This window comes from Charadrius vociferus, unplaced genomic scaffold, assembly GCF_000708025.1.
Source record: "Charadrius vociferus isolate BGI_N301 unplaced genomic scaffold, ASM70802v2 scaffold200, whole genome shotgun sequence".
NCBI lineage: Eukaryota > Metazoa > Chordata > Aves > Charadriiformes > Charadriidae > Charadrius > Charadrius vociferus.
Genome location: NW_009646515.1, coordinates 1,154,246 through 1,166,394, shown reverse-complemented (window position 1 = coordinate 1,166,394; position 12,149 = coordinate 1,154,246). Strand labels below are relative to the sequence as shown.

Genomic DNA, 12,149 nt, shown 5'->3' with positions numbered 1-12,149 from the left:
CTGTAATGTAGTTTAGTCTGTTTTGGTGGATTTCAGCATGGGAGCAACAACGTGCGTAGCTGTACTGACAGATCCAGGATGATCTGCCAGTACAAACCTGCAGTGAGAAGGCAGGGGGACGTCAGGTGAGGACAATCTGTATTTGATCAGAAGTCATCTAATAGGTACCAAGCTGACTGCAGCCTTAATGTTTCTGTGCTCCCAATCTGTAAAGCGTCTTTCTCAGCTTCTTCAGAAGGACGACCTTGTCTTGAGAAATCATGAATGAAATATGCTATTATGGTAAGTTAATTACATTAATTGTGGTGAAATAAAATGGCTTTATACAAAAGGGGCTGTGTAAATAGTGATGTAAAATTTTTAGAAGATATTTTTGTGACAGTTTAGATTGCGGAGTCCAATTGCATCTTTTGGAAAGAAGCGTTACGAAATTGTTTAGGCTACTCGAGTTTCAGCACTGAAAAAACAGCAATATTTTGAGATAATATGTACAGAATTTTTCTTTCCTGATTAGTGCTTGATAATGATCAAAGAATTGTTAACAATTAGCTAATAAAGTTGATGATGTATTCCAGTTGTTCAGGTAATAAAAGAAATAAAATTCTTGAGTGTGTTGAAATTTGCTGAAGACTTGAAATACCTACCCAGGCATTTTTATGGATTCTATTGCTTTGTTATGAAAAACAATAACACTTTAGACATTAATAAAACCTGAGGCAAGGTTCTTACAGTCTTGTAGTCAAAACTGAGAATTTTGGGCATGCTAGAAACTGGGGGCAGGGAGGTGCAGGCTGGGGATTTCGTTATTTTTAATTCTAAAAGTGAGTCCAAAGTTAACTGCAGTTTCACTGAAGTTGTGTGTGCTCCTTTTTTTCCCCCGTTCTGAGCATAAAGAATTTGTTCTTTCAGTTTTGCTTCATGTGCTTATTTTTTATGTGCTGTTTGTGCATGTTATATGCACTTGTCAAATTTACATAGCTAGGTGAAATATTTTTTGCTCCAAGGTTATGTTTTTCACTGTTATTTGATCGCTTTTGAGCCATTAAAGAACTGTAATGATAGTCCTTTAATAAGATGTAAATAATAGCTTCAAGGAGAGTATAATCAAGTCATTTCACTTCAGAAATATGATAATGTTGTCAGGATTCTTCATTAAGTCACATTAACATTGACTGCTCCTGTTAAGGAAGAAAGTATGACAGCTACTGTATTGTAGGGATTCACTTGAAATGTTATAATATTATCCTGGCCTGGACCTTTTTCTTGCAGGTTAGTTTAGTATTTCTGCCTTGAATTACCGTGATAGAAAGTGAAAATAATGAACTGATTGTGGCTGAGATTTCAGAGTGACTATAATGTGAAGTATTTTTGATTTTTGTAACTACTTTTTCTGAGAGCATTTAAATGTGTTAAATCACTAGTTAAAGGACTGAACACCACCAACCCCCCCGATTTTAGTGAACAAGCAAAACCAATATCCTGCGATCTAAGTATGAAAGCGATAAAGGATGCTTTAAATTGCATCCATACCTAGGACAACAATTTCCTCAATTTCTTGCCATGAGACTTATATTTTTAGGGTCTAATTTAGCCCTTCAAAAGAGATGAAATGCAGTAGGAGAGACAATATGACAATTAGGGAAGATTTTTTTTTCGGCTGTTTACTGTCTTAGCCACTTAGGGTGCCCAGAGAGAATGTAGGACCTCTGTCATGGGAGGTTTTTAAGAACAGTTTAAACAGAGGCTTCTTAGTATGGTTAAATTTATTCAGAACAGATTATGTGGTATATTTCGTCTTTATAGCTTTATCTTCTGTAACTCGCATTGATTTTAGAAAGATAAGCTTGGGAACTAAGACACAATTAATAGAAGATAAAATGGAGATGGTAGGTGAAAAGTTGTTTTGGACCAACTATCTTTAACATTCAGGCCTTAATCTCATGCTGATGTTTTGTCTTTGGTCTTTATGAGAAGATGTGACTTAGGTGGACCTGGCTGGCTGTCAGGGTGTGCGTACAGTGGTATGAAATGTAGTGTTCAATATTTATACTAGCAGAAGCTGTGCTTAGCTAATATTGTAGTTTCTTTCTTTAGAAATATCTCTGATAGTAGTAACTTATGTTATGTATGATTTGATAACAGTGCTTAATATTGGCTTGGCCTGCTGGTCCAAGGTTAATATTTTAAGGGTGCAGTATGTTGTTTTCTCTCTGTCTCTGGGTCACTCGAGTGCTTTTAGAGATGACTTGTCACTCAGGAACATGGGTGTGAAAGAAGTTGGGTGAAAGAAGTTGGCAAGATAGTGTGTCCATGATAGATCAGTCTGAAGGACCATCTACTCTAGCAGACTTTCTCCAGCAGTGGCTGAAAGCAGACATCTGAGGAAAAGCATAAGCACCTAGGAGAGAGGTTTGCAGAAGTATTCCTACTATCTGGCTGTCTACAACCCAGCGCCTTCCAAGACCAGAGTAGTGATTTTATACTGAGTACCTCCTGGAGGACCTTGATCTATTTTGGTCAGTTATGTTTTGGTGCCATCTGAACTTTCAGCACATACAACATCCTGTAGTAAGACTTCTGTACTTGTGTATATGTTCTGTGGAAAAGAAGATACTTTTTTTTTTTTTTTTCATTTGTTGTCCTCATCTGCTTTTACTGAAATAGCTTTTTGTACTTCCAGTACTGGTACAGGAAGACACAGTAAATAGTCGTTCCCTAATTGCCTTCTTCATATCCATCACAATTTTGTAGATGTGTATTGTATCTTCCCTCAGCTCTCTATATTCCAAACTTGTCAAATCTTGTTCTGTTTCATTTTTCCTTGTTACGGGGTCAGTTTAATTTGTCTGATCACCCTTGTTCATCCATACTGTTTCCATATCAGCTATATAATTTTTGAGCCACTGGAACCAGAAGTGCACAAGGCATTTAAGACTTGGTGGCATTGTGGTCGTCTCTGGGTGGTTTTTTTTTTTCTGTTCCTCCTGTAATTATTCATGAATTGGTATTTGAGATTTTTGGACTACTACCGAGCAATGAACTAATACTGTCATAGAAATACTTACTTTAATTCTAAGATGTCATTTTTGTATATGTCAGCTAATAGCCCATCATTGATCACAGAAGCTGGATTATTTTGAATTGATTGACAATGAATTTCATCTGTTACTTCCTCTGCTGAGCAACTGCTTAGCTTTACAAAGTCTTTTTGTACATCTTTACTGACTCAAATAATTGTTCAGCAGTTGTTGCCATCTCGTGCTTTACTCTTTTTCTTGATCGTATACGAATCAAATGGCACAAGCCCAAGCAGAGATCTCATCAGGATTTCTGTAGAGTCCTCTCTAACTGTTGAAAAATGTCTGTTTATTGCTGGCTACTGTTTAGTATTTTCCAAGAAATTCTTTAGAAGGATCACGATGCATTGCCAGCTAAGGATTTTTTAAGAGACTGGTGTGTGAGATCTTGTGAAGTGCAAATCCACAGACCACATCAATTGACTTTCCATTGTCTGCTTGCTTACTGACTCCTTAAAAAAAATTAATAATAAGTTTGTGAGATGTGACTTTTCTCTACAAAAGCTATGATTTGGTTCTCTCCCAACACATCGTATTTGTCTTTGGGTTCGCTGCTTCTGTTCTGTACAGGAATTTTTAGCAACCTGGCCAGCACAAACACCAGGTGCCCTGTGCATACCCTGCTGACTAGAGTGGTGGCATCGCATTAACCACCTTTAAGACTCTGAATTTGAGGCGATTTCATGGGCCAACTTGCACAGCACTATCAGTAGGTTGGACATTTCATCTTTTGTTTCCTTAAAACTCTTAAGTGCTGCATGTCCTGCCAACTCTCTACTCTTTGTTTTGTCTCCATTTCCTGACCTCTACTACTGGTACTTTGTGTCAGGGAACTTGTTTCAAATCCCTGTGAAGAGGGGTTCTGATATGGGAACTGATGTGATGAGCTTCCTTGGAATGAGTATGAATGCAAAAAAAAATCAATCTTATTGCTTTAGTATTATCTTCTGTGTTTCCTAATTCTGAAAATTGATTCTCTGTTGGGTCCATGTAACTTCTGCTTTTGATATGCTTAAAAAAGCCTTTTTAAGTTTGACATCTTTTGAATGTTTTTCTGTTAATTCTTTTTCTAGGCTACACATACTATGCTTTTCTATTTAACCACCATAGATTATAGTTTTTATTTTACTCAATTGGATAATGGAAAGCTGTTACTATGCCTAAGAATATTCTTGTATTGCACTGTAGCTAGTTATATCTGAGGCTTATGATTAAAGTAGATGTGAGATGACTAGAGACTGTCAGAACAATTTCGGTTTGCTGTTTGTATATAAATTCATTTTACTGTTTAGTCATTACATGTAAATGGCAGTTACTTAGGCAAGCCACCTTTTTATTTGTAATAGAAGTAAAACCTTTTTCCATAAAAGAGAGAAAACAAAAGAATAACTGGGGACAAGCCACGTGGGAAATGATAAGTAGTTTCACCTGCAAAGACTGATTTCAGTGTAAAGTATTATCTATCATTCAGATGTGAACAGCATCTGGATAGGGATCAGTTTCTATATATCCCTGATCCTCACAGTCTAATGAAGCTGGATCTTTGGCAGATAAAGGTGATGCAAGAACTCATGAAGGAGGAACTGCTCTCTGTGCTCTACAAGAGAAAATTTGGGAGACCAAAGGAAGGTGATGTAGTAATCTAAATAAAACCAGTGATACACTGTAGCTTTTATCCTTAGCCCCCTTCCTTCCGTCTGTTCGTCTCACCCCCCCTCATCCACATCGTGTGTCACCTCATTGCTTTTCTCCCAGTTGCATGCATTTATTGTCAGTGAGAGCAATCTTCTTTCATTACGCTAATCAGCCTGTGATGTTAAAGGTCTCCTTCAAAAGCTGTCTGCAGCAATAAGAGTAGTGCAGGCTCAAGCAGAGATTAAAAAGTATTTTATTTGCCTGCTTAGTGATTTCTTAGTTTAGTTTTATTTACTTTCCAGACGTGTTCTCAAAGCTTTTTTCCAAAGCAGATTTTTCCAAGTTAGCTACTGGAGATGCACTTCTCTGTTGTTGATAATGAAATTATGCCAAAATAGCTGTGCTGTATTTTCACAAATAGCTGAGTTGTTCCCAAATGTGCAACATCAATATAAACGTAAGTACTACCCTATAATGTTTGCAGATGAAATGAAAGAAGTGTGGAAACTTTTGACAATTATATCTGTGAAAAGACTCTGTGTTGTTTAAAGTAGCCAAAAAAATCAGATAAGCACGGTAATTCTTAAGTTTCATTGAAAAAAGAAACAAATATTGAAATGGTACAATTTCATACTGCTGGAGGTTTCATTTTTTTCTTAGCGTAGCCAGCTTCTTTTCACGAGCAGGTCACAGTAGTTAAATCAGGCGCATACAGTAAGCAGATTTATGCTGTCTTCAGAATCGTACATGAAAAACTCCTCAGTGCTTCAGGCTAAAATCTGATTTGCCACATTCTCTCACATGTTAAGCTTTTTTTATTTGGTGTTAATGTTGCTTGGCATCTTGCAGCATGGCCTGGATGGTGCTGCTACAGGGCAGGGCGGTAATCACTTAAAAAAGAAAGGTTTTGCCTTTCCCAAAGCCATGACCTTACTGTAAGTCTGGTTTCCTCACCATCTTACCATGTTTATTTATAAGGTAGTTGTAATTTTCTTTTAAATTGGAAGTACTCCAACACATGTATTTTTTACTGTTACATGGAAAATATTTTTTTTATTTGCTCTTGTTCAGGTCTTGTGGATACTAATGTGAACAGTGGTTGTGTTGCCCAACTAGTGGATGGAACTGAGCGGACTTTTCCCAAATCTGTGTTAGTACATATAAGCTATGTTAAGAATATCAGTGCTGTCATTCAGATGTTGAGACAAAACAAATTGTGGCATTGCACTAACCATGCTGTGCTTTTCTTTTTTCTTCCCCTGAAGCTTGCTGCATTTTATTGTTTCATTTTGGGCCCACCTTTCATCCTGCTGATGCTACTTGAGGAAAAATAATGTCAAAACTGGGGCGGAATCAGTAACGATGTTAAAATTCTTACCCGTTGTGTAGAGCTAGGTTTTGCCAGGCTTATTGACAGGCTAATCATCAAAACACCTAAACTGTCTTCAGGTAACTCAAGTTTGTGCTGCTTTGATAGTTTATTGGGTATTTACTTGCTATCTTCCTTCTCAGTTTATCAGCAAAATACTTTCGCTTGTTTCTTTCTTTTGTTATACTGGTAGCAGAAACTAAAATCTAGAAAGAAGAAAATTGCAAGCCATGATGTCCATGTCTTGCCAAGGTGGGTGTCGAAGTTTCCAAGTGCAGTGTTGCTTTTTAGATAGCAAAATGATGACTTATAACTGATTTTGTATCATAGCAACATATCAATTAGTATCTCGCAGCTACCTCTTAACCAAAGTGATCCAAACACAGATAGAAGGAGGTGGCATGCCTTACACGTGCTTTTGTATGGCTCTCTTATTCAATTGAGACATAAGGACATAAATTTTTATAATCCTTGGCAGTAAGCTGTTTTGAAAAATTGCTAATCTTTTCCACCTCCTTTCCCAGTTGTCAAAACCATCATGATAATAACTTACTGTATTAAGGAAGGTTAATTTTATGGTTAAAATCCTGGGCTAGAACTCAGGAGGTATGTTTCTGTTACTTCCAATGTGGAACATTCACATGGATTTAGGGTAAGTTGCTAAATCTCTTTGCCTTTTTTTTTTTTTAAAATCTGTAGGTGAGAAAAGGACCAGGTTTTTGTATTCTCAGAAGAGCATTTGGCTTGTGTTTCAGTGGGGGCACAGGAACAATACTGTGGTACAAATAGATTCGTTTCTGTCTTGAGAGAAATGCTGGTTTAAACACTGAATTACTGTTTTTACTGTCCTAATTGGCACCTTCACCTAAGGTATCAATGCTGTGTTCACAGAATGTACGGCAAAATAGGCCTCTACCTTGCTTCATGTAATTTTACTTCAGCTTTTTAAAGTCTTATCTTGTAATTGCTGCTCTGTGACACTAACTGAATGGTAGATTTCTAATGTTTAAATATTACAATTCTTAACCTATTTTCCCCTCACTTTCTATAAAAACATAGAGTGAAACCATCGCTGTGGATTATCTGAGGGAATTTTACTAATTAGAATTGCATGAGAGTTCAGGCTTCTGAGCTGTCATCTGTCCCATCGGCTTCCCAAGCGCTGGAGGTTTCAAGTAGCTTCAGATTTCACAGTTGTCATAAATATCTGACTTATTCTGGCAAAAGATCTTGGGGATACATTATGGGGTCAAATTTTGCAGTCCTGCATGTGTCTGGGCAGTTTTTCTGCTTCTAGAAGCAGAATTTGGCCCTCATCTAGAGTCTAATCTTTCATGTCCTTCTCATGCAAATGCACTCAGTTGACTCCAGTGGCTCTGCCTGTGCGAATGAGGGCTGAGTTGCGGCAATGCGTCTTCGGGTTGTGAGCTCCAAGATACTGGATTTGGCATTTCTCTTGCATACGTTGGATCCAAAGTTTATAGGTGTTGGATTCTCGCAGAATGCTTCTGTGGAAAAAATGAGAATGTTTTGAATGAGCAGTAATTGAAAGCATGAAAGTTGTTTGTGTGTTGCATGAAGGTAGTCACCTCACTAATGTGACAGTGTGACTAGAGCTCTGTGAACATTGAAAGCACCATTTAGTTGCTAAGGTTATTATGGTAAAGTGTGTTTGCATAACATCTTTGCTCTCCAGTTATCAAGGACACCAGTACAGTTTTTGGACGTAAATAAGAGACTTGGGAAAGAACGCCATGCAATGCATCCCACTCCTGAAACTGGAGCAGTGGGTATCTGTGTAGAAGATACAAACACAACACAAATGCTTGATTTTGTTTGTGCAAATGAGAAGGCCTTTGTGATGCAAAGCAGCATCCTGAAAAGGCAAATGTGCTTTTTTGGTTGTAAATATCCCAGCTAAATACTGCAAGTAATTGCAAGCAGAGCTTGGCATTTTTCCTCTCTATTCTCTTCGTCGTTATATTTTAACAAGTTCTCGTGAGACTATTAAACCGTCTTAGTTTTTGGAACATGTGGCCTAGTGGGGATAACTCTGTCTACAGATGCAGCGGGTTGGCAGCTCGATTTTTGCATGTCTTTTCATTTCCCTCCAGATCCTGTGACCCAGCGTAACCTTTGGTCCCCCTCTGAAGGCCGGGGTGAGGGAAGTACGAGCAGGTGACTGATGATCACTGTCAATACAGCCTGCGGACAATATGGGAATTACTTTAGCAGTCTCCCACTCCCTTGCGCTCTTCCCCCCCACCCCGCCTCTCTTAAATCAACAAATGCAAATAGCAGCCTCCTCATTTGCTGCTATCTCGGGGAGGCTGCCCGGGCAGCATGGGCTTTGTTGCAGTCCTGCCTATTGAAAAAAGCGGCTTCAGCCCTAGGCGGAAGGAAAAATACCAAATGGGACCTGACCCCCCCCCTTAATGGTTAATGCTGCTAATATTTGGTCCTCTGGCGTATACAGGTAGGAAGATGCTGAGATGAGGGTACGTGGTGTGTGTGTTTCAAGAGGGCGGCCTGAAGTGGTTGGAGCTGTTTGCGTTGTTACTCTTTGTCCGGTAAATGTCCTTCTGGAAGGGAGTAGGGATTGCCCAGTGCCCCAAAGCTCATACCTGTGCTCCTAGAACCTGTTGACATTGCAAGTAGCCGTGTATTTAGCCGTAGTTCTGTCTTTACTGTGCAAGAATAGAAACGCATTTGGTAGACTTCAGCGTAGGCAGAGGCACAAAGAATTTGTGAACCAACATTTCTTCACAAGTTCATGATTCTTTCGTTAAACGCAAAGCTGTGTGGCACAAATAAATAAAAATAGCTGCATTTTACATGGGTGTAAGCATAATGCAGGATGTCATATGTAGTACTGTACTGTACAGCATACAGTTGACATTGCTCTGCTTGCCAGACATACAGCTTAATGCGAGTTGTCATTCAGCAATTCGGAGACATTAGAGTAATGCTATGCCACCATTTGCTTAAAAATTCTGTTAATCTTATTTGAAACTGTCATTGCATATGAAAATAAATTTGGCATGCATAAATAAAAGAAGGTGATCACTTTGCATATCCAGAAGGTGGTCCTTCTCAGATACCTAGGGATATCATGTTTGTATTTGATGTATTAGGATTGCAGCCAGACATAGTAAAAAGATTTCTTCTGAACTGCCATTTAGGAATAGTAGATTAGTAACCAAATCAGACAAATAGCAATGTATGTAAATGCTCCTACAGCTTTAAAAATGTGTGTCAGTAATACTTGTATTTTGTAAGTCTGTTTGCAGTGTGTATTTCATCTTACAGTGACATTTTCTATTGCAAATACTTTTTGACAGTTAACTCCTAAATAAAAATTCAGAGTTAAAGTAACAGTTGTAAAGCTAGGTGCTGGACTGTTAAGGTGAATATCACTAATAGAACTAGACATTAAAACTGTTACTCAGTCTTTAAGTATGTTCTTTTCTCAAGATCTCATTTCAAATGTATTTTTTAGTTTTATTTCATGTTTTATTTGCTCACCGGAAAGCCTCAATGTACTAATGTTTTAGAAGAAGAAATATCCCAAATTCATGAAAATCCTGGAAATTAACTATTTAGCAGCCCCCTATGCTCCACTTTCAGTCTGCAGTAGCACTTTGGATCAGGCACTGGTGACTGACACAGTCAAAGCCTGCTTGAACCATAACTTGCAATACTTCTGAGTGCTCTCGCATTAAGTTCATAGTGTTTTAACATTAGGGTGAACCACGAAGTTTCATCATCAGCAAGATGCAAAACACTGTGGTAAAGGCAGTGTGATACTAGAAAGCCATCTAATTTTAGTGTAAAGGCTTCAAATTATTTCAAATAACGTTGTGTGTTCCTTTCCCAGACCTTGCAACAAGGCTGGTTTGGTGTCACAAAAATTTCCTATTTTCATCTTCTACTTACCTTTTTCACAGGTTCTGCATTTGTCTGTCATTAATCAGGCCAATAAAAGAGAATATTTGTTGGTCTTTTGGACTTAGTAATTGCTTTGTTTTGGCCACAAGTGCTGCTGTAGCATGGTGCAGTACATCTTTTCATTGAGAATATGTCCTTATCCATGGGTTCTATTTGGCATCCTTCTGGTGTTTTAATAAGTCCACTGTGACAGGAATTGTTAAATCATCATTATTACTAAAGAGGAGAGTGAGTTGGGTGGAAAAAGTTGCTAACTAGGAAGTTCGGTGAAATCTGATTACGTTTTACAGCTCACATCAGATTATAATATAGTCACATCATACAGATATTGGGTCAGTTTTGTACTGGGTTGGGAGTGGGATATTCAACACAGAACCAGTTTAGTGTTAAGAATGAATAAAAGTGACACTTTGATTTTTGGGAGTCCTTCTTCCAAATAAAATTTTAAGCCTGTGTGTCTCCAGGTAGAAAAATCTGGATATAGTTACGTGAACTTAACTTTCTAAACTGGCATCTCAGACAAATGCTCATTAATGATGCTTTGCCTATCCTCAGTTTCTCTTCTTTAGTGGGATGATTTTCTTCACTGTTCAAAAGGTTTCTAGCTCCCTAGAAGTAGTTGGCATGTCTTGTAATCGTGGAAACTGCCCTTAGAGGAGAATGGATGTTTTATGGGCTGTATAATTTGTGAAGTATTTGGAAGGCCTTCTTGATGAATGGCACTTTACAAATATCTTATCGTAAAGAAAATTATGGGGAGCATTTATAAGGTGAGTGAATTAATTCTTTTTTATTTTTATTTGAATGCTTTTCTGTTAGGAAAGTCCTTCTAAAATAGTGGGTATACAGAGTTCTCTCTTAGGCTTTAATGAGGTTGTATAGTTTCATGGCAACCACTTAAGTTAAAAATATCCAATTATATTTATTTTACAATATAAATTGTGCACTACATTTTTATTTTTTTTAATCCTTTGTTAGAAAAGTTGCTTTCCATCATTCATTTTGAGGTTTTCCTCCCCTCCCCTTTTGTTTTTGTTTTTCCTCAGTTTCCATTACAAAGAGCAGTGCAAAAATCCAATCTTCCCCTTCCAAAGTGACCCGGCGTTCAATGCAGTCTCCACAGAAATCTGCTCCAGCACCAGCGCAGCGGGGCAGGAAACCAGGTCGGGGCAAACCCCCTGGACAGTCTGCAGTTCCCAAGAAGGGCAGGTCTCCTAAAAATATTCCCTTGACAAAAAGCACCTCTCATACTGAAACTCTTAAAACAAGGAAAAAAAGTTTAAAACCTGGAAAAAAGGTTAGTCCTTATCTACTACTTTACTTTGTATTGAAAAACTTTGTAGTGAGATTTTATTATTATTTAATTTTCTGTCTTCTCTTCAGCCTTCAGGGCTTTAGGGTTTTCAGCAATTGATTAGAAGAAGTCTAGAATAGCTATTCTGGAATATTTCAGTATAAACTTCTGTGGAATATTTTATTCCAGAACAAGATTACAAATTTCCTTATGGGTGAGTTGTTGGTGTTGAAAAATACTGTTCTGGAATAGCCATTTCCAGTCAAATTCCAAGAGCCAGGGAGGCCTTCAGGGTTTTTAGTCTGGGTTATTTTGTTACTGAACCATATACATAGTTTGTTTAATTTTATTTTTTTTTTTTATTATTGTTATTATTGGGGTTTTGCCTCATGTTTAGAAACAAAGGGTTAGGAACAGTGAGGATTTTGGTGCAGAATTTAGGCATCTTAAGGACACAGCTGGATTTCCAAAATGGATCTCAGATACCTCTTATTCCTGGATGTACTAGTGTGAAGCAGGAAGCTTCTTTCCAGGCAATATATTTCTCCAGTGTGGGCCTTATTCTGCCCTGATCTGAAAGACGCAGTGCCTGTCTGCCTTTCTTCCTTCCAAGCTGAGTCAGACCTGGGCAGTTGGCAGCTGCCTCCAGCTTCAGGCTCCTCTGGAGCTGTTTGACCAGGTACAAACTGAAACTACCCCCTTACCACTCCCACTGACACCAACACTGGTGGGTAAACGATCCCAGAATGAGCTAGTTCAGGGAGCTAAACTGGTAGACAACTAACCCAGCATCCCTTCCTCTTAGTGCCAGCTTTGCTTCCCTCCC

At 38.2% G+C, this 12,149-nt stretch overlaps 1 protein-coding gene across 1 annotated transcript in view; it reads left to right on the top strand.

Annotated features, from left to right (window-relative positions):
- The window catches only part of SCML2 (sex comb on midleg-like 2 (Drosophila)), a 52,398-nt gene that overhangs the window by 19,282 nt on the left and 20,967 nt on the right, over nucleotides 1-12,149 (top strand). Inside the window, exon 6 of the mRNA XM_009884710.1 lies at nucleotides 11,076-11,326. Within this exon, the coding sequence (XP_009883012.1) occupies nucleotides 11,076-11,326 (251 nt within the window). The remainder of the gene's footprint in view (nucleotides 1-11,075; nucleotides 11,327-12,149) is intronic.